Raw genomic sequence first — 22,040 nt, forward strand, 5'->3', positions numbered from 1 at the left:
AGCTGTGACAAAGCGAGCGAGAGAGAGAGAGAGAGAGAGAGAGAGAGAGAGAGAGAGAGAGAGATGGACAGATGGACATATATACCCTACCAAAGGTAAGGTAGATAGCTAGTGGGAAGCAGCCGCATAGCATAGGGAGATCAGCTCAGTGCTTTGTGACCACCTCGAGGGGTGGGCTAGGGAGGGTGGGAGGGAGGGAGATGCAAGAGGGAAGAGATATGGGAACATATGTATATGTATAACTGATTCACTTTGTTATAAAGCAGAAACTAACACACCATTGTAAAGCAATTATACCCCAATAAAGATGTTTTAAAAATGTATATATATATATAAATTAATTAATTTAAAAAAAGAAATATGCAGTTGTGTAAATACTCATATTATTTCTTCTTGTTTTGAAAGTATACTACATTGATGACATCATTTTCTATTGCTATGCAAAAAAGTGTTCTTTATATCTTTCTAAGGTTATGAAAGTATTTTTTCTCATGTAGGGGCCTCAATACCAGAAAAGTGGGCCAGAAGCTGGGAGTTGGTTTTGATTTAATCTCCACTATCCAGGTAGTGGTCTAGTTACATAGTTCCTGTACCCTTTTCATATCTGAAAGATGGGGAATTTAAGAAGAATCGCTTCTCAACAAGATTGAGAAAAGAATTTCAAGCTTTAAAATGATTTTCTGTAAGTGCCATATGAGTGGAAAATATCTGTATCACATATTAGAAGATCTGTGAATACCTGGAATTTCTGCTATTTTGACTATTTCCTCAGCCTTATTTTTGATGGAATTTGGTTGAAAAATTAAAAATTATATTTTCTCTAGCCTGTCATTAGAAGCATCATAATTCTTAGTAGATCTCATACAAGATCATTCTTTTTTTTAATTAATTAATATTTATTTTTGGCTGCGTTGGGTCTTCGTTGCTGCGCGCGGGCTTTCTCTAGTTGGCGGTGAGCGGGGGCTACTCTTCGTTGCGGTGTGCGGGCTTCTCACTGTGGTGGCTTCCCTTGTTGCAGAGCACGGGCTCTGGGCACACGGGCTTCAATAATGGTGGCCCACTTAGTAGTTGTGGCTTAGTAGTTGTGGCGCACGGGCTTAGTTGCTCCGTGGCATGTGGGATCTTCCCGGACCAGGGCTCGAACCCGTGACACCTGAATTGGCAGGTGGATTCTTAACCACTGTGCCACCAGGGAAGTCCACAAGATCATTCTTTTTTTTTTTTTTTTTTTTTTTTGCGGTACGCGGGCCTCTCACTGTTGTGGCCTCTCCCGTTGCGGAGCACAGGCTCCGGACGCGCAGGCTCAGCGGCCATGGCTCACGGGCCCAGCCGCTCCACGGCATGTGGGATCTTCCCGGACCGGGACACGAACCCGTGTCCCCTGCATCAGCAGGCGAACTCTCAACCACTGCGCCACCAGGGAAGCCCCCCCACAAGATCATTCTTAACTGCATAGTAACAACCTCTGAAAGAAAGAGGTAGAGAAAAAACTGGAAGGTGTGAGTCCCACTGGGACAGTACGTCTGAGCTCTTCCCCTTTGCTTGCTAGGTGGAAGAGGAGCTGCAGGAGCAAGAATTCTTGGACCGCTGCTTCCAGGAGATGCTGGATGAGGAAGACCAGGACTGGTTTATTCCATCGCGAGACCTGCCTCAGGCCATGGGACAGTTGCAACAACAGTTAAATGGACTGTCAGTCAGTGATGGTCATGATTCTGAAGATATTTTGGTAAGAGCATATGTAGTTCCACATGTGACATAGTGAAAAGAATGTAGGATTTAGAGTCACAGACTCTCTTTTTGGCCCTACAACCTTGGGCAAGCCCTGGAGCCCCCTGAGCTGCTGATTCTTCACTCATCATTAATAAGGGGGTGCGTTGAAGATGCACTGCACCTCTTAAAGCATTAATAAGGGGGTGCGTTGGGCATTAATAAGGGGGTGCGTTGAAGATGCACTGCACCTCTTAAAGCACTGTGCAAATGTGATGGTTGCAGCATCACCAACTTTCATTTTCTCCCATGGGCTTTTCAAAGCAGAACTGGGAATAAGGATAAAAATTTGAACATGGAAGAGGTTTGGTTTCAAATTATCATTTGCTGCTGTCCTTTTCTTTTGCTATCCCTCAAATCTGTATTTATAATTTTGAATGATGCTGTTATAAAAATTGCCTGTTCACTTTGGAAGGAATATACTCTTAAGAGACCATCTTCCACTTATAATTAGAAGCCCAGATAAATTAATTCCTTGCATTCCATGTTGGCCTAATGTCAGAATTCTGTAAGTGATATTGTTCTCACACAACTCACTTTCTGAATGATTGTGCCCTGCAGTTTGATGAGGTTTTAGATATTCACAAGAGAGTAGATAACCAGAGAGTACAGAAAGATGAAAAAAAAAAAAAATAGGGATTGTGGTAACCAAACTACTTTGATGGAGTACTCTGATTTTCATCAAGTTAAGGTACTAATAAATTGAAAAAGTATTTTTGGAGTCAAATTTAAATGAAATTTAAATGAAAGCATCATGAAGGAAACAGGAGTCTAAAGTAGGAAGGAGAAAATGAGGTTAGCAGGGCTTAGTACATCAGAACACTGAGAGCAGCCCAGCAAGAAACAACTCAACAACAGCTTGAGTTGCAAGGAGTTCTGTTTTTTCTCTCCTTGAGGCTGAGAGGAAGGTACTGGTAATAACGGAAGCAAGGAGAAAATACGTTTTAAAGTACAGCTTGCCTTGGCATTTATTATCTCTTGGTTCTTATTTCAGAGCAAAAGTAACCTGAACCCGGATGCCAAGGAATTTATTCCAGGAGTGAAGTACTGAGCTGACAGAAAGCTTTGAGGAGAACTTGGACGTCCCCACATCTGGGGACGACGCTGCACAAAAAGGCGGAGCTGAAGAGGGGGGCGGGACGGGCAAGGGGTGCACAGTGGGGAAAGGGGACAGTGGTTTAACTCGACACTGTGATTGGAGTCACTAATGTGCTCAGTCTTTCTCTACGAGCCTCTGAGTATTTCTCTTTTGTTCTACTGACTTTGATTTGGAGCAATTTCCTATTATTATTAGCTTTTTGATTTAGGGAAATTGCAATTCCCGCCCCCCCCCCCATCAGGAATGTTCTGCTGTATGTGTTTAAACAAAATAAGCTGACCAAGAAAATCTGGGTGTTTAAGAATGCCCTTCCCGCTCTGCTGTATACTTACCAAGGGCAGTGAACACCTGGAGCACTACTTACTCAGTCTGTTAAGCTGGATGGGAAGAGGGATGAGTGGAAGAAGCAGGTATTGTAAACCAGAATGCACAGCTCCGTGATCCCTGGGAGTTTCCTGTGATGAGCTGGGATTACCAGTGGCCTGCTGAGCCCATGTCTCCCTGCCTGAACCCCATTCAAGGAAACACAGGCTTAAAGTACTGGAAACCAACAGGAGCAACTTTCATCAGCCATCTGGTTCATGAAAGTTGTAAAGCAGGAGAGGACTGGGATGGTGATTGTCACCTGAGCCGTTCAGTTACTGTTGGCCTACTCTTAAGCCTCTGTTTACAGCTACCATCAGACTCAAAATTTACAAGGTAAAAGAGCACTAGAGTGGATTTGCCATTTCGTCTCATGGTGTCTAGTCCCCTGTCTCCCCTCCACCCCAACCCTACTCTGTTTTTGAGAAAAGGTAATGTTACCAAAGGTGTACGAGAGGCATGCGGTGCTGGCCATCAGCGTCAGCCTGGAGAAGTCATCCTTGAATCCTCTTAGTTATGTCTTAAATTTATTTTGACAGTTTTTTTCCAGCCTCATGAGGACTTGGTCCACCTGGTACCTTACTTTCCTTAGAAAGGTTTGTGCACTTTCACAAGTCAATGTATTTTTCAGGACACTAGCAAGAAGCTCAGTTCACAGTTTGGATGCTTCTTCCCACCTTACAGAATTATGCAGAAGAACTCCAAAAAAGCCTAGGAGAGCGAGTCCTGTTTGACCCTGTGACTGTGTGACCCACCAGGACAGTTGCGGCAGTTATAAAATTTTGCTGTTCCCCCATACCCAGGTTTTTGAGTTTTCTAGGTTGGACTTTCTGGGTGTGTTCCTTTCCTGCCCACAAGTCACAGGGGTTTTTGTTGTCGTTGATACTCATAAGGAACTAAACTTGGCCCAGGAGCTGCCTTTGTGTGCTAGAGAAGTCGGTGGGAGAGTCAGGTCTAAAAGAGAGCATGTCCAGTCCTGGCCGTTCTCCCAGGACGGGCAAGGACTTGCAGGGGCCTGAGGAGGACAGTGGCTTCTGTATGACTGCCACTGTCTTGTGTGATAGGCCTGTCAGGAAAACATCATGTAACTTGAAATAAAGTCTGTGTAAATTCAGTATGTGGATGTGGGACAGAGGTTGGAAGGAACGGACTAGGGTTTGGAAAATTTAAGAATTTCTCCTTTTTCTTATGAGGTCCCTTGTTGACTTTTTTGAACAGCCACAGGTTTATGTCAGATTGAAAATATGAACCCACATCTTTTCCTTGTTTGAGTCTTTAGGATGGCATCATTTGAAAAATGCCCTTCCTTGTTAGGTCACATGTCATAGGAGAGTAGTTTAGGGAGCTCGTATTGTCAGATGTGCTCATGAATTCCCAAAGTCTCTACCTCGGGAGAATGGAACTCTTAACTCGTTTTCAGGCAGGGCTACGAATAAAGAAATGTCTCAATTCCAGCTTCAGCTTTCAGCTGGAATTGTTGCCTCTAATAAGGACAGGACCTAGGAAGTGTGGAAATAGAGGTCTCTTTCTTCCAGGCCGCTTTTCCTCCTTCAATCTGCATTAACTTGTCCAAGCTCAGAATTCTGAAGGCTGCTGGAAATGTGTTGGTATTGCAGAAAGAGCCATTGTCTAGACCGTGGTGTCTCCATCACAAAGAGCACCATGGATTCTTGTGTGGCTCCTGGTCTGGGAAGTCCTACAGGGATCCAGATCGAGCCGTTTCTTCATCCTGAAGCAGGCTTACCCTTCTGACACCAGGATAGGCTAAGGTATTAGGTGTAGTTCAAAGGGCTTGTTTTCCCATCTGCTGTGGGGTTTCATCTAGGATGTCAGCGTGGTTGCACAAGGCATATTTGGTCAGGACTAAGAAAGCTTCCTTCCAGCCAAGCAGTGGAACCTGAGGGCTGGCCATTCCAGTCCCACTCAGACAGTGCGCTGACTCAAGATCAGGAAGCAGCTAGCAGTGTGACCCCCTTCTTAATGTGTAGGTTTGTGCTTCCAGCGGTTCCTCTTGCAGCGTGACCTTTTTCTCCATCTATTTTATGTTGTGAGGTGGGAGCACAATTGTCACCCAGACCACGGGCCCAGCTATAGTCAGAGTTTGCCAACTCCTTAACAGGAAATGCGTGTGGGTCTTATTGGATCTTCACTGGGGAAAGGCTGGGAACCTCTATCTCAGACTTTTCCTCGTAGGAGAGGTTCTGGGTGCAAGCCAAACTAGACACCTTTACCTTTTGAGGATGAGGCTGGTATTATAAGTGATGATTTTGATATTGAACTTAAGCCACTACTCTAAGTTTTTTTAATTGGCAACTAGAAGTTTAAGTATAGAAACAATATGTATTTTCAACAATTGCCAATTCTGGCTGGTCCCAGTGTTAGTTTATTAGTGACTGATTTTGTGATTATTGGACTCTAAAACTCCAAAATGAAAATGATTTTATCTCCTGCTCTTCAAGGGGTAAAAAACAAAAGAAATACCTTTTATTTTCTCCTGCCCTTTGAACAGCAGAAAACTTGATGGATACAGCCTAGGCCTGAGCACCTGCACCTTTGGGTCTTTGGAGCAGTTTCTGACTGCGGCAGTTGACTTTCGGGGATCACATAAGGTCAAACCCAAAAAGATTGCAAGGAAAAGGCTGGACCTTTGCAGCACCTTTAGTTTCCAAAGTCAAAACAGCTGGGGTCCCTTTAATTAAGGTTACAATGCTAATTATAACTTTAAAATGTTTTTAGAGGTAATCAGCATTTTTCAAATTGTGGATTGCTATAATGTCAAAGTTCTGGCTTGATTTTGAAGATGCTGGGAAGTAAGGAGGTGAGTCAAACGCTCTGACTTCAGAGTAGAAATTAATATATGTCGGGAAAGTTGTGTGAAGAAGTAGCCAAAGGAAACAGCTTGACTGAATCTTCTTGCATTGGTGCTGCTGCAAAGCCCATGTATAAACATCAGGAGCCCAGGAATCTACGCTCCTGAGATGGGAGGGGGCAAGTGTTCTTCAATAAGGGTCCTGGCATCACGGGTTAATAATGTTGCTTGGTTAGGTTATGCTGATGTATGGGTTCAGGCAGAGACCTGACAAATTTGACCAAGATTTGGAGACGTGCACCTTTTGGGAAAGACTGTGTATTCCTAGCTACTCTCCTCCGGGATAAATGTAGACCTCGTTAGTTTGGGAAGTTGATGGAGAGAACAGGAGGGTTGACTGGGATCTGGTGAGCATCAGGAACCTTGGTCTCCTCCTACCTCTGCCCACGGTTACCCATGTGAATCGTTTCCCCTCTCAGAGATCATTAGTTCTCCTGGTCCCTGGGTAGTACGCAGAGTACTCTTCTGCAGCCATTGCTCTGCTGCCTTGTGAATTTCATCACAATTTTGTAAGGTTTTTTTTTCCCCATTTGTTTTTAATCTTCTGTCTTTATTTCTCCCATCTTGAATCTGCAATTAGTGACAAAGGACAGGGGAATAGGAGGCTGACCCAAGGAAACACTCAAGTTTCCTGCTTGTTACTTGGTCTCTGCCCTCACTGCCCAGCCCCCCACTGCTGTCCCCAGTCGAGATTTTAGGGGGGGTCATACAAATAGGACAGCTGAGTACACTGATCTCTATGGGGCGTTAGCCAAGTGATTCACCACCCTACCCCCAGGGGACAGAAGAGAAATCTACAAAGGGACAGATGCACCATCTTTATTTTAAAAGAAAAAGCCCCTTTAGATTTTGTTACTAGGAGTCTCATTTGTGAGGTCTGCTGAGTTTTCTTCCCCAATCCTACCTTCTTACTGGCTACCTTTTAATATTATAAATAGTAAAGAAACATTCTAGGCTATGTACTATAAAAGAGTACAATGTTTTCACTCTGTAACTCAACACTAATTGATAATCCTGTACTGTTGATTGTGAGCCTTCAGAAATGTTTAATGCTTGACGGGTGGTTTGCGAGACAGGGACTTTTTTTTTTAAACAACTTTATTGAGGCATATTTTACATAACATAAAATTCACCCATTTCAAGTGTACAATTCAGTGATTTTAGTAACTTTCCTCAGTGGCACAGCCATACAGTTCTCAGTTTTAGAACATTTTCATCCCCCTCAATAAGATCCTTCATGCCTATTTACATGATAATACCTGTTCCTAGCTCTAGGGAATCACCAATCTTTCTGTCGCTATATATTTGCCTTTTCTGGACATCATCTCAATGAAATCACACAAAATGTGGTCTCTTGTATCTGGCTTTTTTCATTTACATATATTTTCGAGGTTCACCCATGACATAACTTGTGTTAGTAGTTTGTTCCTTTTTTATTGCTAAATAATATTCCATCGATGGATATATGTTTCGTCAGCAGGGGGTCTTTTAAACATGGATTTCAACCTCCTGTGGTCTAAATGGAACCCTGAGAACATAGGGCTCCTGGCGGGGCTGCTGCGCATGTCAAAGGGACGGCCTATCAGAACCAGCTTCGTCATCAGAAGCTCCGCGAGGATCCTGACCTGCTGCAGAAACTTTTATAATTTTGCAACTTCCTTTTTACATGAAACTTCTGTGCTGTCTACACATCGGGCTTCTGAAGCGTCTGATAATTAGCTTAATATGTTAATGAGCATGTGTTTGAGTGGACAAGAAAGTGAAACCATCAATACTGTGTTGAATATTTTTTCCTCCCCGACAAAATGGAGGAATCTCTGAACTTGCTCAATAGCGTCGTCTCCATTACAAAGCGGAACATGTGTTAAAGATCGTGCTGCCTTTGTTAGACCGATTTGGAAGGAAAGAGGCCAGCCAACAGAGGCCGTCAGGAGGAGAAAGGGAGTGGACTTTGCGGTACATCCCAGCGGGTCTGTGCACGGCCCACGCATCTGCTGTTGTGGACGGTGAAGCGCCGAGCGTGCCATGGCAGCTTACCACCTCCAGCAGGCCCAGGCCTGGACTTTGGACCTTTATCCCTATTTCTCAAGTGTTTTAAAAGCTGTTTTTGTTCCTTTTTTTTCCCCTAAATACACATCACATGGTAGTTATTAATACTTTGGGGGAGGGGCAGGGCTTTAAAACTGAAGAAAATACTTTTCATAAAAATATCAAAAATGGAAAAAAAGTTACTTTTTTAAAAATTTGCTATACAAACCAAATGGCAGCTGTTGAAAATCTCATTAAAATGAGAATAAAATGCATTTGCTGGCAGTGGTACCCTTTTTCCTACAGTTGGGTCATTATATCATATTACAAGGGGGCGTATGCATGGTACGTGTTTGATTTTGTCTCAACGTGGCTCACAGTTTTAGTTGCCCAATTTTCCATTCTAAATGGTGTTACGAAGTAGTACAAGCATTGTGTTGGAAGTCACAGACCTGCGTGAATCCCACCTCCACCACTTCGTGCCTTTGGCCTGAACCTGTTTATTCGTGAAGGTGTGACACCTTCCTCCTGGGGGCTATTGTGAAAATTAGACCAAATTTAATTTCAAAATACTGCCTGGCATATGATAGGCACTTAATACATGGTAGTGATAGTGGCAATGACGTGTGTGGCTTTGAACAGAGGCGGTAACAGGAAATCCTTGGGTTTGAAGGTCAGTTGGATAGCTGATATTTTCCTGTTCCTGGGGAAAACTGCCTCATCTAGAAAACAAGTAAAGGGCTTCTGTGTCTGCCTTTCAACTACTGAGCAAGTTTGAGAACCTGCTAGGTACCAAGCATTGTCCTGGGTACCAGGGCTGCTGGAGTTAACAAGCAGACATCATCCTTGCTCTTGTGGAGGTTAGTCTGGTAACTCTTACTCGGTTTACACCTAGCTTGAATCTCCCAATGATTCTCCGAGGGGCTTTATAGTAAAAAGATCATGGGACCAGACCACAGCCAATGGGTTTTGTTTTGAGTGCTTTTATTTGCCTCCTTCCTACAATCAGGTTTAAAAAAATCTGAGCTGACTTGCCTATTTACAGCTTTTTGAGATAGTTATGTCTATACAGGGCCTAACTATTCACAGCCTTACAGACGTGAATGGTGTATTCATTCACTTAAAATTTTCATTAAACTAAGTACATTAAAGAGAAGTGCAGATATTGTAAGCAGTATAGTCCATAAATTTTTACCAACTTTCTGTTGGTATAAGGTGTAACGGTATACTCATTTTTAATCCTTACATTAAAAATCCTTAGAGCGCTCATCACAGCCAGAAGACATTCAGTGAACATTTGCTGAATGGATGGCGCAGATGAGGCCATGCTGTCCACGACATCACACAGGTAGATTAAGGCAGTGCCGGCCTCTTCAAGTCCATTTCTTGTTCCCAGCTCTCTTGTTTGGCTGTTATAAGCTCAGATGAGATGAATACATACATATTCAATGCCTTGGCACTGCGGAATCCCATTAATTGCTCCTGGTATCTTATTAGTGAAGGAGATTATAAGTTTAAAATTAAAGGGGGAGAATCTCATCAAAAATCACTTATGACCTGCACTGCAACCTCTGTGTAACAGAGCCTAACTGGAGAATAAGCTACCCCATCACATCTCCTTTGACCAATGGAAAAAGGAACACAAAGTGACCTTGTGCAGTTTAACATTGCCTTCATTTTTTCAACTAATATTTAGTGAATACTTATGAGCTGGCACTAGAAAGTCAGTCAAGCTGTGCTCTAAGCCCTCCACTGTCCATCTGGAATAGTAGAGCCTGGACAATGGTAAGGAAGTGATGGCTGTACCCTGAAGAACATAAATATCTCTTTTTAAACTCTTCACCAATAGTTTTAGATTATAAATCCGAAACACTGCTTGATCCTGGTCCTGAGATCATGTGAAAAGACTTCTCCAAAGTTCACCACTCATCAGTAAGCGTTATTAGGACTGAGATGGAGCAAAGGCACTCTGCTGTGTCCCTGACTCCTTGCAAGCTTTTTAGCTGATGATGTACTGGTGACTTGCTGAGAGCTGACCCCAGTGGTCTGGGCCATACCTAGATGTGAAGAGGGCTGGCTGTCCCTTCAGAAGGGACTTGTCTTGAGTTATTGTTGTGTTGCGCTAGAGCTGATGGGACAAGAGCCGCTACCGTTGTGTTCTAGACAGTGAAATAAGTGTCATCTGACTTGGGAAACAAGTATTCACGACCCCGTTGAGAGCCTAATCAGAGCTCCAAAATTATTGGGTAGAGCTCCCTCAAGTGCAGATCCTGGACCTCTGCAGCAGAAATTACCCAAGGTATTTGGTAGAAATGAAAATTCCCCATCTCATCTCATCCTTGACCTAATGAATCAGACACCTTATGGAAGGGGGAAAAAATAGAAACCTGAGTTTAAAACAAGCTCGTGAATAACTGATGCACAGCAGTTTGAGAACTGACGTTTAGGACATGACCCATGCCTCTAACAGCTTACGCTCCAGACACCTGGAGAGGCAGCCACTGTGGATCGAGACTCTGGCTTCGGTCTTCGCCAAGCAGCACGGGCAGAACAGGAAGCTCTGGGCTTGTCTTGACCAATCAACCTGCAGTATCCAGAGGACAGGAAATCATGTCTGCTCCTCACTGATGTTCATCATTCCCGCTGCCACACAACAGTGTCATCCTGTAACCAGAGCCAGGCCAGCAGTCACCAGGAACACGTAGGCTGCCTAGTTGTGCCTAGTTGGCCTTCTTGGCTATCAGCCATCTGCACAACTTCTTAAGAGCTCATTCATGCAGAAAAACTGCAAAATGTGCTGTTCACCTGTAAGTACCAAATCCAGTGAGGTAAAAATTCTCCCAGATTAGAATTGTCCCCTGTCCCCTAAATCCTACTGGGACTATCAAGAGAGGGTGTGATATAGCTAAGGTTATTGCTGGTGATGTTCTCCATGGACAACACTTAGTTCCACTAAAAATAGTCAGGCAGCAATCTTGACCCTTGCCTTTGACTGGAGAAAACTGAGATCACAGGTTAACTGGCAGCCACATGGCATAAGTATCTAACGTGGTGGGCAGGGGCAGCACACAGGTTATCTGCCTAACCGTGTGGCGAGCAGATTGCAGACCACAGGCCAAGCATCTGGGGGTGGGGCTTTAAACCCTGGGCTAAAATCATCTCTGAGCCCTCTGGGATACCTGCTGGCAGGTGAGCTGAGGATGTACACAGCAAACGTGCTTGATAACACAATCCAACTGGGGAGTGGGTAAAGTGCGTTTATTTTCTTCTATATGTTTCTTTTTCAAAAAAAAGAAAAGGAAAAGGAGAAAAAGCCTCCTGCCTTCCAGCACCCAATGTCCACTGGGCTTGGAGGGGGTGGAACCAGGGCCAGCCCCCTAGGAGAAGGTGTAGGAGTAGAAGGCAATGGCATTGACGCTGTAGTCCATGGGGAGGAGGTGCCCGATGTGCCTGGCCCCTAGGCTGGCCCCGCCCAGGGCAGAGGAGTGCTGTAGCTTCAACAGGGTGAAGCTGGAGAAGGAGTTCTGAGCCTGGATCTCTCTGCCCTGGGTCAGCGCCAAAAGAAAACCTGGAGGAAAGAACGTAGAGGATGTAGATGAGAGACCAGGGAGAAGGTGGGGACAGAGGGAGGGAAAGAAGAGGCCCAGGCCCTGAGGCATCCTGTGGAGGTCCCACATGCCAAATCCCTAACAGATGGTTGCACCAGGGTGCGTGAGTCCAGCAACGGCTGTGGGGCACTGGAGCCCGAGGCCCCCAGGCCCCGATGCCTCCCAGGGGTTCCTAGGCAGCATCAGGGATCCTGGAGCTACTTCAGAGTATCTAATGGAAACCACACAGCCACCTGAAACAAGCTGCAAGGTTGCAAAAGGCACATTTCTTTCCTTCTAGCTAGGATTATGGTGACTGGGATGTCACCACATGCTGGTCAGAAGCTCCAATTTCAAGTCAGATTTGTCTTTAATTTTTAAAAGGTGGTGCCTATTTAATAAATCCTCTGGAAGAGAATGTCTTTCTAAGAGTTCAAGGAAGCTGGATGGGACATTGTAAAAGGACTCCGTGGAAGAGTGAAGGATGAGGGTCTTGGTCTGAGACATCAGTGGCCTGTCCAGGCCTCAGGGCCCAGGTCCCAAGTCCTCCCCAGGGCAGGCTGTTTTCCCAGACCACCCCCTTTCCAGCCCCATCTCTTGCCCTTGCCTGTCTCAACCTGCCCCCCACCCTATACTCACCTTCCTTCAGCAGCTCCCAGCTCTTCCACACAGAGCCCACACACAGGATGGGGAGGCCAATCTCCCCTTGGAACAAGACCTGGAGGAGAGCAGAAATGGATACTGGGGGCAACCAAGCCTCCCCAGTGCCAGAGGGGGACGTTTCTTAAGACCAGTCCAACCTATCTCAGTCACTCTCCCTCTAGCTGAGAACCAGAAGGTGGACTCAAAAGAAAAAAAAAGGGAGCAAAATAGAGAGATTCATAAAGGCAAGGTAGAGGACGGAAGGGAATGAAGAGTTAAGCAGCAACACAGAGGAAGAAAAGAGAAGGGAGGGAAATGGACAGAAGCAGGACTGAAAGAAAGGGGACAGCACATATACCACAGTAAGCCAATCTGCTATATATAAACACGGATGAGGGAGGGCACTGACCCAAAGAACTTCTTTGTGTTACAGACTTCCCGCAGAATTTTTCTCATACCCTAAGTTCCTTTAAAATCGTACCCAGTTTACACAGTTTGGTGGGACAGTCTCATTCTAATGGGAAAGGGCCGAGTCTGGCCCAGAAGCTCCCCAGCCTCCATTTCCCCCCTTCGACTCACCGGGTCAATCTCAGGCAACACTGCCACAACGTGTCTGCCCAGCATCTCCCCAGCCTTCCTGAAGATGTAACGGGAAAGGGGATCTCCCTGCTGAGCACCTGGGGTAGGGAGGAAGGAATGGAGTGGGTGAATACCCAGGGAGGCTCCGGTCCTCAGTGACTCTCTTTCTCTCTCTGTCTCAGGGCAGCAACAGTGCAGTGCGAGTACGATGGCTAGCAGAGGTCTCAATCAGGAACAGATGCTCACCTCACGCCGTGTGGGTAAGCCAGCCTCCAGAGCTGCCTCTCGTCCTTACCCACCGGCCCCCACCAGCTACTTTCACCCTAGGAAGGGTGTCCTGGACAGAGGTGGCTCACTCCAGGCACTCAAGAAGGGCAGCCCCACTGGGGAAAACACTGGCACCTGGTCTGTACTCCAACTTACACTGAGTTATTCAGTCTGTCCCCGAAGGTCTCTCTGCTCTGGGGACCCAGGACCCTACTTGAACAGCTGGCTGGTACTCCTCTCGGGGCTGCCCACCCGCCTCCAACAGTCTGCTGTTAGTCAGCCCAGCCCCTTCCTAGCTCTGCTCTGAAAGGGCCTCAGACCAGCAGGAGCTAAGAGGGCCCTACAATGCCCTGAGGCTTCAGGAATCCAAATTAAGGGAGCATGGACCGCACACTGGAGCAAGAGCAACGTGCAAACAAGCCCTATGGTTCAGCTCCTCCTGATACCCAACCAAATACGCCTAACCGCTCCGTGATTCCCTAGGCCTCTGGGTATCACTCGTTAAAAAAGAAAGTTATAGATCTGCCCAAAGGATAACTGCTTCATAAATTTCTCAGAAACAGACATACAGCCTGCACAAGCCGTGACAGCTGTCACGAAGAGAAACAGGTAATGTAAAACGACTGGCAGTACAACCTGCGTGTCCTTCTGTCTCCACCTCAATGCTCACCAGTACCAAGGCCCACGGTGGCAGAAAACTGACGGCACTTGGTCAAAGGGAAATTGGCTTCCAATCCCCATCTGAACCCTGCTCCACTCTCCAATTAGGGAGGTCTTTGCAGAACAAAGTCAGATAAAAACCCTACCCCATCTCCAGTACCTTCTGCAACTTTCCGGCAAAACCCAGCAAACCTGCATTTATCAAAGTCCCTATACAGGTGGGTGAGGATTCCTAGCCGATCTGGCACCTGAGAGACAGAGAAAAGGCACAAGATAGTCATCAGAAGCAAAGGAAAATTCCCAGTCTGCCCACCCAGTTGGCCTTCCTGATGTCTCTACTGTTTGAAAAGCTGGAATAATATTTGTTTATGCTCTAGAGTACAAGGATTTGAGATTTCTCATTTGAGAAAAGTTATGTTTTCCCCAGCATGGCTCTACTGCTCTTTAGAGGTTAGCCTGGACGCAACACAGAGCAGAGACCTGCGCTCACCAGAGTCTTCTTCAGTTCCTTGAGGTGCCCTTGAAAAGATTTCTTTGGTCGAAGGAATCTAACCACTACTGCTCATTGCACCTCTCCCTTAAGAGGCACAATGCAGATCAAAGGCTCTGAGAAGTCAAAATTGATTTGTTTCTCCCACACTTATTTCACCACATAAAGTCCATCTTCTACCTCAACTACCTTACACACCTGTGACGCCTCTGAAGGTCCCAAGAACCAGAGATTCCCTAGAATACGTTACTAAAATGGAAGAGGGGGTGGGGGGCTAGAATTTGAGCATCTGTGGCAACGTATTAAGCATGTCATACATACTTTGTCATTTAATCTTTCTAATGTCTTAATGACTAAACAATAAGAGAGGGAGTAGTAGACTTATTAGTGGTGTTCAGAACCAATCTGCTGAGTCAGCTCGCCTAAGTGGCCCTCAGCCAGAGAGATGTCTCTCAAATAAACTTACTTGCCTTCTCCTCTCTCAGCCTCCACCTCTGGTGCAGCTAAAGGCTGCTGTTTCCTAACCCACTACAAATGAGCACAGCCCAGACAAGGAGGGCAGTCAATCCCTGATGCCCTCCCTGGGTGGGAAGCTGTACCCTCCCAAGAACTCTCCCTGCCCCTCTTTAACAGGCTCTCCTCCCTGCCCCATATAGCCAGAGGCAGCTCACTGGCCAACATACCTGTTCAGACTTCACCTGCTGTCCCTGTGTCTGTGTGCACTGTCTCCTGATCTCACCCTGCACCTCTCACTTCAGCCCAAATGGCATCTGCCTTCAACTCGCCGCAGAGTCCAGCTGCCCAAGGATGAAGTCCAGTCTGTCCGCAACCTACCCTCTCCTCATGCGGGGAATGCATGCCCACCTCATTCTGAATCCGGTCCTCACAGACGACTTCTCCATCCTCCAGCTCTGACAAACAATTCCCCCCGACTTCCCCGGGCCCACCCAGTCCCTCTCCTGAATTCACTCCTGCTCGGTCTCCCGCTGCCCTATCCCAGGTGTGCATGTTTACCAGGGGCAGGGGGAGTACCTGGAAATAGTTGAACATGGCCTGTTTGACATAGCCAATGTCATGAGGAGCCGCCTCTAGGTTGTCGATGGAGTCAAACACTATTTTCACTGCCTGGTGTGCGATCCAGTAGGCTGCAGAGAGCAGAAAGGGCTAAGAAGATGGGGCAATCTCCCCAAGTTCACAGGGGAGGAAACTCACACCTAGACAGGGTTGAGTATTACAGAGAATTAGGTGCCCCAATTCCCAGCCTGGGGTCCTCTAATTAAACCGTATCTGACTGACCCACGTAAGGGAAAGCTGGAGGGGGAAGACTGAACAGGCGAAGCTGTGTCACATCAGTTCCCATCCCCACGTAAAGACCAGGTCAGTCAGCTGCCACCCAAACCACGAGAGTCACTGCCAGGAGCTGGACCCTAAGGGCCCTTATGAAAATGTCCACCTGCTACCTATGAAGAGGTGATGGTGGGAGGAGCTTCTAGACCCCTGTCCCACTAGCAGACTGGTACGGCATTTCCTGACATCTATGGCCTTAACCTTCACAGCGTCAATTCCCTCCTAAGGACTCCAAAAGTCAACACAGGTAGGCAACGGCTATTATGCTGAGGCATGAATCTGAGTCCTGGGTGCAAATCACTGCTGAAGAGCACGGCCAGCCAGTAGTCCAGCATTTGCATCTCTAGATCTCTTAGTCATTATCTTGGACTCAGATTCAGGCGCTCTCCCCAGAGAGCCCCAGGGGGTCAGCAGGCTGAGGGGAGGGGAGAGGAAGATGGGGAGCTGCAGGAAGTGAACGGTCCAGGACCCTGAGCCAGGCCCAGTCGGCGTGAGCTCACCTGAGCCCTCATCTCCCATCATGTGGCCCCAGCCACCGCAGCCGCTCTCAGAGCCATCGGGGTTGATGAGCCTGCAGTTGGAACCTGTCCCAGAGATGAGCACGATCCCACCTGGGGAAAGGGCACAGGAGGCTCAGTGTGGCCGAGGCCCTGCACAGAGCACACAGCTTCTGACTGAGGAAAGAAAGGACAGAAACCAGCCCCAAGCAAAGGGATCACCACCCAGTTTTGTAGAGAAAACCGAGCCCAGCTAGTTTCCTGCCTGAAGGTGGAGGGCCTGGGTCTCAGAGAAACTCCAATCACATAGTACCCTTCTCTAGGGAACAGAGAGGCACACGAGTCTGGGTCTCCTTGCCCAGCCAGCCTTCAAGTGACTACCTGCTTTACTGAGTCCCTACCATGTACCAGGGGTTGTGTCAGACCCTATTCACACAGTGATACTCATTCAGTACCCTAAACCACCTTATGAATACAATTACCCCCATTTTATAGATAAGGAAATTGAAACTCAGAGCGTTCCATAACTTCTCCAAGATGGTATAGCTGGCAAAACAGGAGCTGAGATTCAAATGCCAATCTCACGATACCATCACTTTTTATACTCCCGTCACAGAGTTCCTCCCATTGTCTTTTCAGCACTTGCTGCTTTCTCCAGCCTGCTTCGTCGCTGCACTGCCCAGGGGCTCCCTCCTCTGCAACGGAGTCTCATGTTGGACTCCTTTCTTGCTTCCCATCAAGACACCCTTCCTGCCCCCCCTCCTTCTGTCCAGTGCCTGCTCTGGCAAACCTCAGCTAATGAAGGGAGCAGGGGCTGTGATGAAGGCTGCCTCCCAGGTATTTACTAGTCAACTTCTGCCAGCTAAATCTAAGGGGCTTCCCCAGGAAAACCGGTTCTCAACCTCACCCCGCCCTCCACCTCCTCACCATCCTGCGTAGCTGTGGCGATGGAGCCGGCGGCGTCAGTGGTGATTAAGTAGCTTTCGCTCAGGTAGGGAAATCGGTCCCTCAGCTCCTCCATCAGGATCCTCACCGCGTCCTCCTGATCCCCACCGCTCAGGGATAGGCCCTAGGCCACGCGGGAGGTGAACGAGCAAGCAGCGCCCCAGACCCAGCTCCTTTCTCGACCCCCTCCCCTCCTACATCTGCTCCCTGCTTGCTACCGCTGGGCATACCCTGTTCATGCAGCCCCAGTCCTCCCTCTGCCACACACAGTGCCTCATCGAAGGCTGTGGCTGCAAGAAGAACCTGGACTGAGCCCTGCCAAGACGAAGGATTCAACAATGCCAGGTCAGGAGCCGGGGAGGACAACAGTGCCCTTAACAGAAAAAATCAGGCCGAGGAGCAAGTCGAGGAGAGGTAAGCTTGGTTCAGAATGCGTGGGGTTTGGCTGTGCCTGCAGGACATCTCCCTGAGGATACGTCCAGGAAGTAGCGGGAGCTACAGCAACTCGGGAGAAAGCTGAGCCAGGAATAACAGGTAACACTTAATCAGACTTTATGGGTCAGGCTCTGTGCAAACCACTTTGGGATGCATCATGCCATTTTACCATCCCAGCAACTCTGAGGTAGCTACTGTTTTCCGTATTTTCCAAATGAGGAAACTGAGGCTTCGAGCACATAAGTAACCTGCTTAGGGTCACACACCACAGATGCTGAGTGACAAAGCTGGGATTCAAACCGAGGTCTCATGGCTCTCCAAAGCCCTGTGCCCTTCCAATCCTTGTGGCTTGTAGGTGACAATGCAGCCACAAGAGTGGATGTGATCAGGTGAGTTTCTAGACCAGAGACTAAGCCCTCAAGGCCTTTCCCTTTGCAGTCATCGGACTCATCTAGTTCAAACTCGCTGTCTCAGTGTTGCTGTGACCTAATTCCCAAACTCTACCCAGACTCACCAGGCTTCGCAGAGGAACAAGAGGATCCACCCCTGCTTTCCGTTTGGCCCTGTTCACCATCTCGTTGATCCTCTCCACGCACTTGTCTGTCCCGATCAGCTGGCCCCAGTCAAGGGAAGGAGGAGTTACAAAGGCCTGCATGACCTCTGTCGCCCCTACAGGCTGCCAAGTGAGCCCCCAGCCCCCACCTTAACAGGAGTTACAGAGAATAAAGCCACAGTCAAGCCCACTGGTCCCCTCAGTGTGGCCTTTACCCAGTGGTTTGTGCTGAGTCCATCCGCTTCTGCCAGGACCTGCCCATCCTCTGAGAGTAAAAGGACCTTGGATCGTGTGCCTCCCCTACAGAACACAAGGGGGCACTCAGTCTTGCTCAGAAAAACCTGCAGATACAGCTAAACTTGTGCAGTCCTTGTCATAGGCAGAGCCCAGAGTGAGGGGGACAGCTTCAGCAAGCCCAATCACCATTCCCAAACCCTCCTCTGTGGCTGTTTGCTGGGCTCTTGGACTTCCAAAACATAGTTCCTGCTCAGCTTCCCTTGGGGGTATCCTACCGATCCTGCAAGACCCTACTCATATATCACCTCGTCCTTGAAACCTCCGATGTGTGGCCCACCACTACAGCTCCATTAGTTCAGCCATGTCAGTGCCCCCATGGACTCCTCTGTATTAGAAGTGCGTTAAGCTGTTTTCCTGTCTGCCTCTCACTAGACTACAAGTTCCACTGGGTCAAGCTCTGGATCATTTATTTACCCTCATTCCAGGCACAGGTAACACTCAGTAAACGTGACTAAAAAGAATGGCACGTCTCTCTGCTTCTCTCACAATAGCTAAAGGCTGCCTTTAGCAGCTCCAGCTGCCAAGATTTTCAAGACACCCTTGTGAGAAATGCTGGCCAAATGACACGAAGAGTTAATACCTGCTTAAGCAACTAAAGGGTCAAATGCTTATTACTGGGAGAAATGGTAGTTTGGACGGAGGTCTGTGGTGGTGCGATGTATGTTTCTTTACTGATCAGTACTTTTAGGAATATCACAAAAGGACACTGAAGACCTGCTGATCAAACTCGAAGATGACAAGAAGTTTCAAGGGGTAGTTAATGCATGAGGCGGCAGATTATCGTCCCAAAGAACCTCTTGACAAACTGGAAAAATGGGTCATATGTTACACATGAATATAACAGGGATGAACGCAAATTTCTGTAGTTTTTTTTTTTAAAAAAACAGTGCAATAAATACAGGGCAGGGGAGATCAATCATAACAATGCATGTGAAAAAAAAGACTTTGGGGTCCATGAGTCAGCAGTGAAATGTGACTGCCACTGAAGTAATGCAATGTCAGATTCAAAAGTAAGTGCCCTGGCTCAGACCCTCTACTGTGCCCTGATTTGACACACCCAGGGGACCCACACCCACATGCAGGGGACTTAGAGATCATTCGGTTCATCCCTCTTATCACTTCACACACGTGGTAACGAAAGCCCAGATAGGGCAAAACTCTTGCCCATAGTCACACCGAGGGGAAGAGCTATTACAAAAAGTCCTGCAGACAAGCTTCCGAACAGGAAATAAGCAAGAATAACAGAGGGTTGGATCTAGAGTGAGTAGCCTGGAGTGCCAAGAATGGAGGGGTTTCAGCCTCCCCCAGCTTTAGGTCCCAGATACCTTCCGGCAAAGATCACTGTCCGGGATTCCACCACACCCCCGCTCCCGACCCCCAGTCCAGCAACTTCACACCCGACACCTGTTCTGCAAAACTCTCTCCGGAGCGGGAATGGAAAAAAGAAGCTTCTCCAGCGGAGCACTGTGGAGTGGGTCTTTCGTGGGAGAAAGGGCTGTGGTTCCGCCGCTAAACACAAAGGACCTGCCCCGGGGTGTGGCTGTGGCACACAGTGCCTACAAAGCACACGACCGCGCGCGCAAGAGCACCGTCGCGCGGGCACACACTCCTCCTCCACAAGACCCCGCAGCCCAAAAGCCCAAAGTGGCCGGACCCTGACTGAGGTGGGAGGTCACCAGCCTGCCGACCTGGCCACGGCCTTCCGCCCCGCCCTCGGGCCAGAGAGTGGCCCAGGCCGCCCCTTCCGGACTCCCTCCTCCGGACCGCACTCACCCCTCTACACCCCCATAGAGCGCGGCCATGCTGCTGCTACCGCCACCGCGGATCCCGCCGTTTGCTTCCCTCCTGTCGGCGATCCCGGACCTCCAGCCCGCTGGGCACCGCCCCGCGTCACGTGAACGTCCGTGCGGTCCAGCCGACTCCCAGTGCGCGTGCGCGGGGCGTGGCACCGTGGCCCGCCCCAAGCCTCAGGGCTGCTGGTCTGGCTATGGCACCGGGCTGGGTGAGTGCGGTCCTCAGCGGCTCCTGCAGATCGCCTCCCCGCCTCCTGAGTCCTGCTTCTGGAGATGGATACGGGATCCCAAGCGGAGGAGCCAGGAAGGGGTGTTTGGGCCGGACCCCCTAGACCCGTTGCCTTGCTCTCCCCTCTGTGCCCGGAAGTTGCTGGCAGCTCCGCCTCGCGCGTGCGCAATGCGTGGGAGCCACGTAGACTGGGTGAAACAGGACAGTGAGGTACACCTGGCCAGACCCCCACTGGGGTGTGGGATCGGGGAGCTGCACGAAGCCAGGGGACCACTGGGAGTCCTAAAAAAGTGCACTGCTCAACCCAACACCTGCCTGGCGATGGCAGAGTCACACCGTGGGCACACGAGCACCCACTAAGACTTTACGCTGGACTTGTGTGAATATGTGTAACCAGGAGTAACCAGAAGCAGGCTGGGAAAGGAGAAAGCTCCCCAGGCTGTCCTTGTAAGCCTAGAGATGAAAGAGTTCAGCTTTCACTACTTTCCAAAGAAAGTTGGGTTCTTTGTAGAGGGTATTTGGGGGCTGTAGACTGCCAGGCGAACTAGCAGATACAGTTTGTGAAATAAAATTCGTATTTTATGGCAAGACAAAAATTTAAACATGAAAAGTTTTATCTCCCCTTTGGCTTCCTCTCTCCCCCCTATTGTGCATTGTGTATCTGCATTATGGATCGACCAAGCCTCCCCAAACTCTTGAAGGAAGGGGGACCCCTTCCGGGGCCGGAGAGTGGGCTCTTGTCTAACGCTCAGAAATGAATTGTTCGAGGAGACACACGTGCTGACAAAGCAAGAGACTTTATTGGGAAGGGGCACCCAGGTGGAGAGCAGGAGGGTAAGGGAACCCAGGAGGACTGCTCTGCCACGTGGCTTGTGGTCTCGGGTTTTATGGTGGTGGGATTGGTTTCCAGGTTGTCTCTGGCCCATCATTCTGACTCAGGGTCCTTCGTGGTGGTGCACGCATCGCTCATCCAAGATGGATTCCAGTGAGGAGGATTCTGGAAGGTTGGTAGGACAATATGGACTGGAGTCTCTTTTTGACCTTTACCAAATTCTTTGGTTTGGTGGTGGCTTGTTAGTTCCATGTTCCTTACCAGGACCTCCTGCCATAAAACTACTTGTGCAAATGGTTACTTTGGAGGCTGGCCAGTGTGGGTGGTTTCGGTCAGTGGTTCCCCTAACAAAACCTCCGTCGGCAGAATTACCAGCTTAATCATAAAGAGCAACGTTCTCCTAACATCGGTAAGACAACTCCTTAAAGATAACATTCCTTCTTGATAAGCGGTCACGTGGCACTTAGATCTGGATTATGTAAACTGTCAATAATACATCATTTAATGTACAGCCATCTTTCTCAAAAAACTTATTACTGTGCTTTGACTTCTAACAGGTGGAACAGTGCTGAGAGCTTTCTGAGATGCTCTTCTTGGGTTATAATCCTCAAATTTGGCTGGAATAAAACTTTCCATTTCTTTCTTAGATCAACTGATTACTTTTTTGTTGACAGGTTTTACAAGCCTTTTGTTGCCCTCCAGCCACCACTGCACTCTCCTTCCTTACACGGGGTCGTGACAGGGAAAGGGGGGACAAAGGG

At 48.1% G+C, this 22,040-nt stretch overlaps 2 protein-coding genes across 6 annotated transcripts in view; one reads left to right on the forward strand and one right to left on the reverse strand.

The window, feature by feature from the left end:
• Positions 1-8,411, forward strand: part of PAIP2B (poly(A) binding protein interacting protein 2B) — a 45,028-nt gene extending 36,617 nt beyond the window's left edge. For both annotated transcript variants that reach the window (XM_067704776.1, XM_067704777.1), the window contains exons 3-4: positions 1,550-1,726; positions 2,762-8,411. In XM_067704776.1, the coding sequence (XP_067560877.1) occupies positions 1,550-1,726; positions 2,762-2,818 (234 nt within the window). In that variant the 3' untranslated portion in view covers positions 2,819-8,411. The remainder of the gene's footprint in view (positions 1-1,549; positions 1,727-2,761) is intronic.
• A 2,952-nt stretch (positions 8,412-11,363) lies between these two features.
• NAGK (N-acetylglucosamine kinase) lies at positions 11,364-20,362 on the reverse strand. Of its 4 annotated transcripts, none has more exons than XM_067704772.1 (11): positions 20,199-20,362; positions 18,344-18,428; positions 18,090-18,188; positions 17,123-17,264; positions 16,786-16,890; positions 16,199-16,309; positions 15,384-15,496; positions 14,022-14,109; positions 12,935-13,032; positions 12,353-12,431; positions 11,364-11,694 (listed from the first exon to the last, which is right to left on the reverse strand). In XM_067704772.1, the coding sequence occupies exons 1-11, from the start codon at positions 20,225-20,227 to the stop codon at positions 11,504-11,506; spliced, it is 1,140 nt and encodes a 379-aa protein (XP_067560873.1). In that variant the 5' UTR covers positions 20,228-20,362; the 3' UTR covers positions 11,364-11,503. The 4 variants fall into 4 exon arrangements, with proteins under 4 accessions (XP_067560873.1, XP_067560875.1, XP_067560874.1 ...); XM_067704774.1 differs by lacking the exon at positions 20,199-20,362 and adding an exon at positions 19,830-20,150; XM_067704773.1 differs by lacking the exon at positions 16,786-16,890.
• Positions 20,363-22,040: the final 1,678 nt, after the last annotated feature.

The sequence above is a fragment of the Pseudorca crassidens genome, chromosome 14 (genome assembly GCF_039906515.1).
Source record: "Pseudorca crassidens isolate mPseCra1 chromosome 14, mPseCra1.hap1, whole genome shotgun sequence".
NCBI lineage: Eukaryota > Metazoa > Chordata > Mammalia > Artiodactyla > Delphinidae > Pseudorca > Pseudorca crassidens.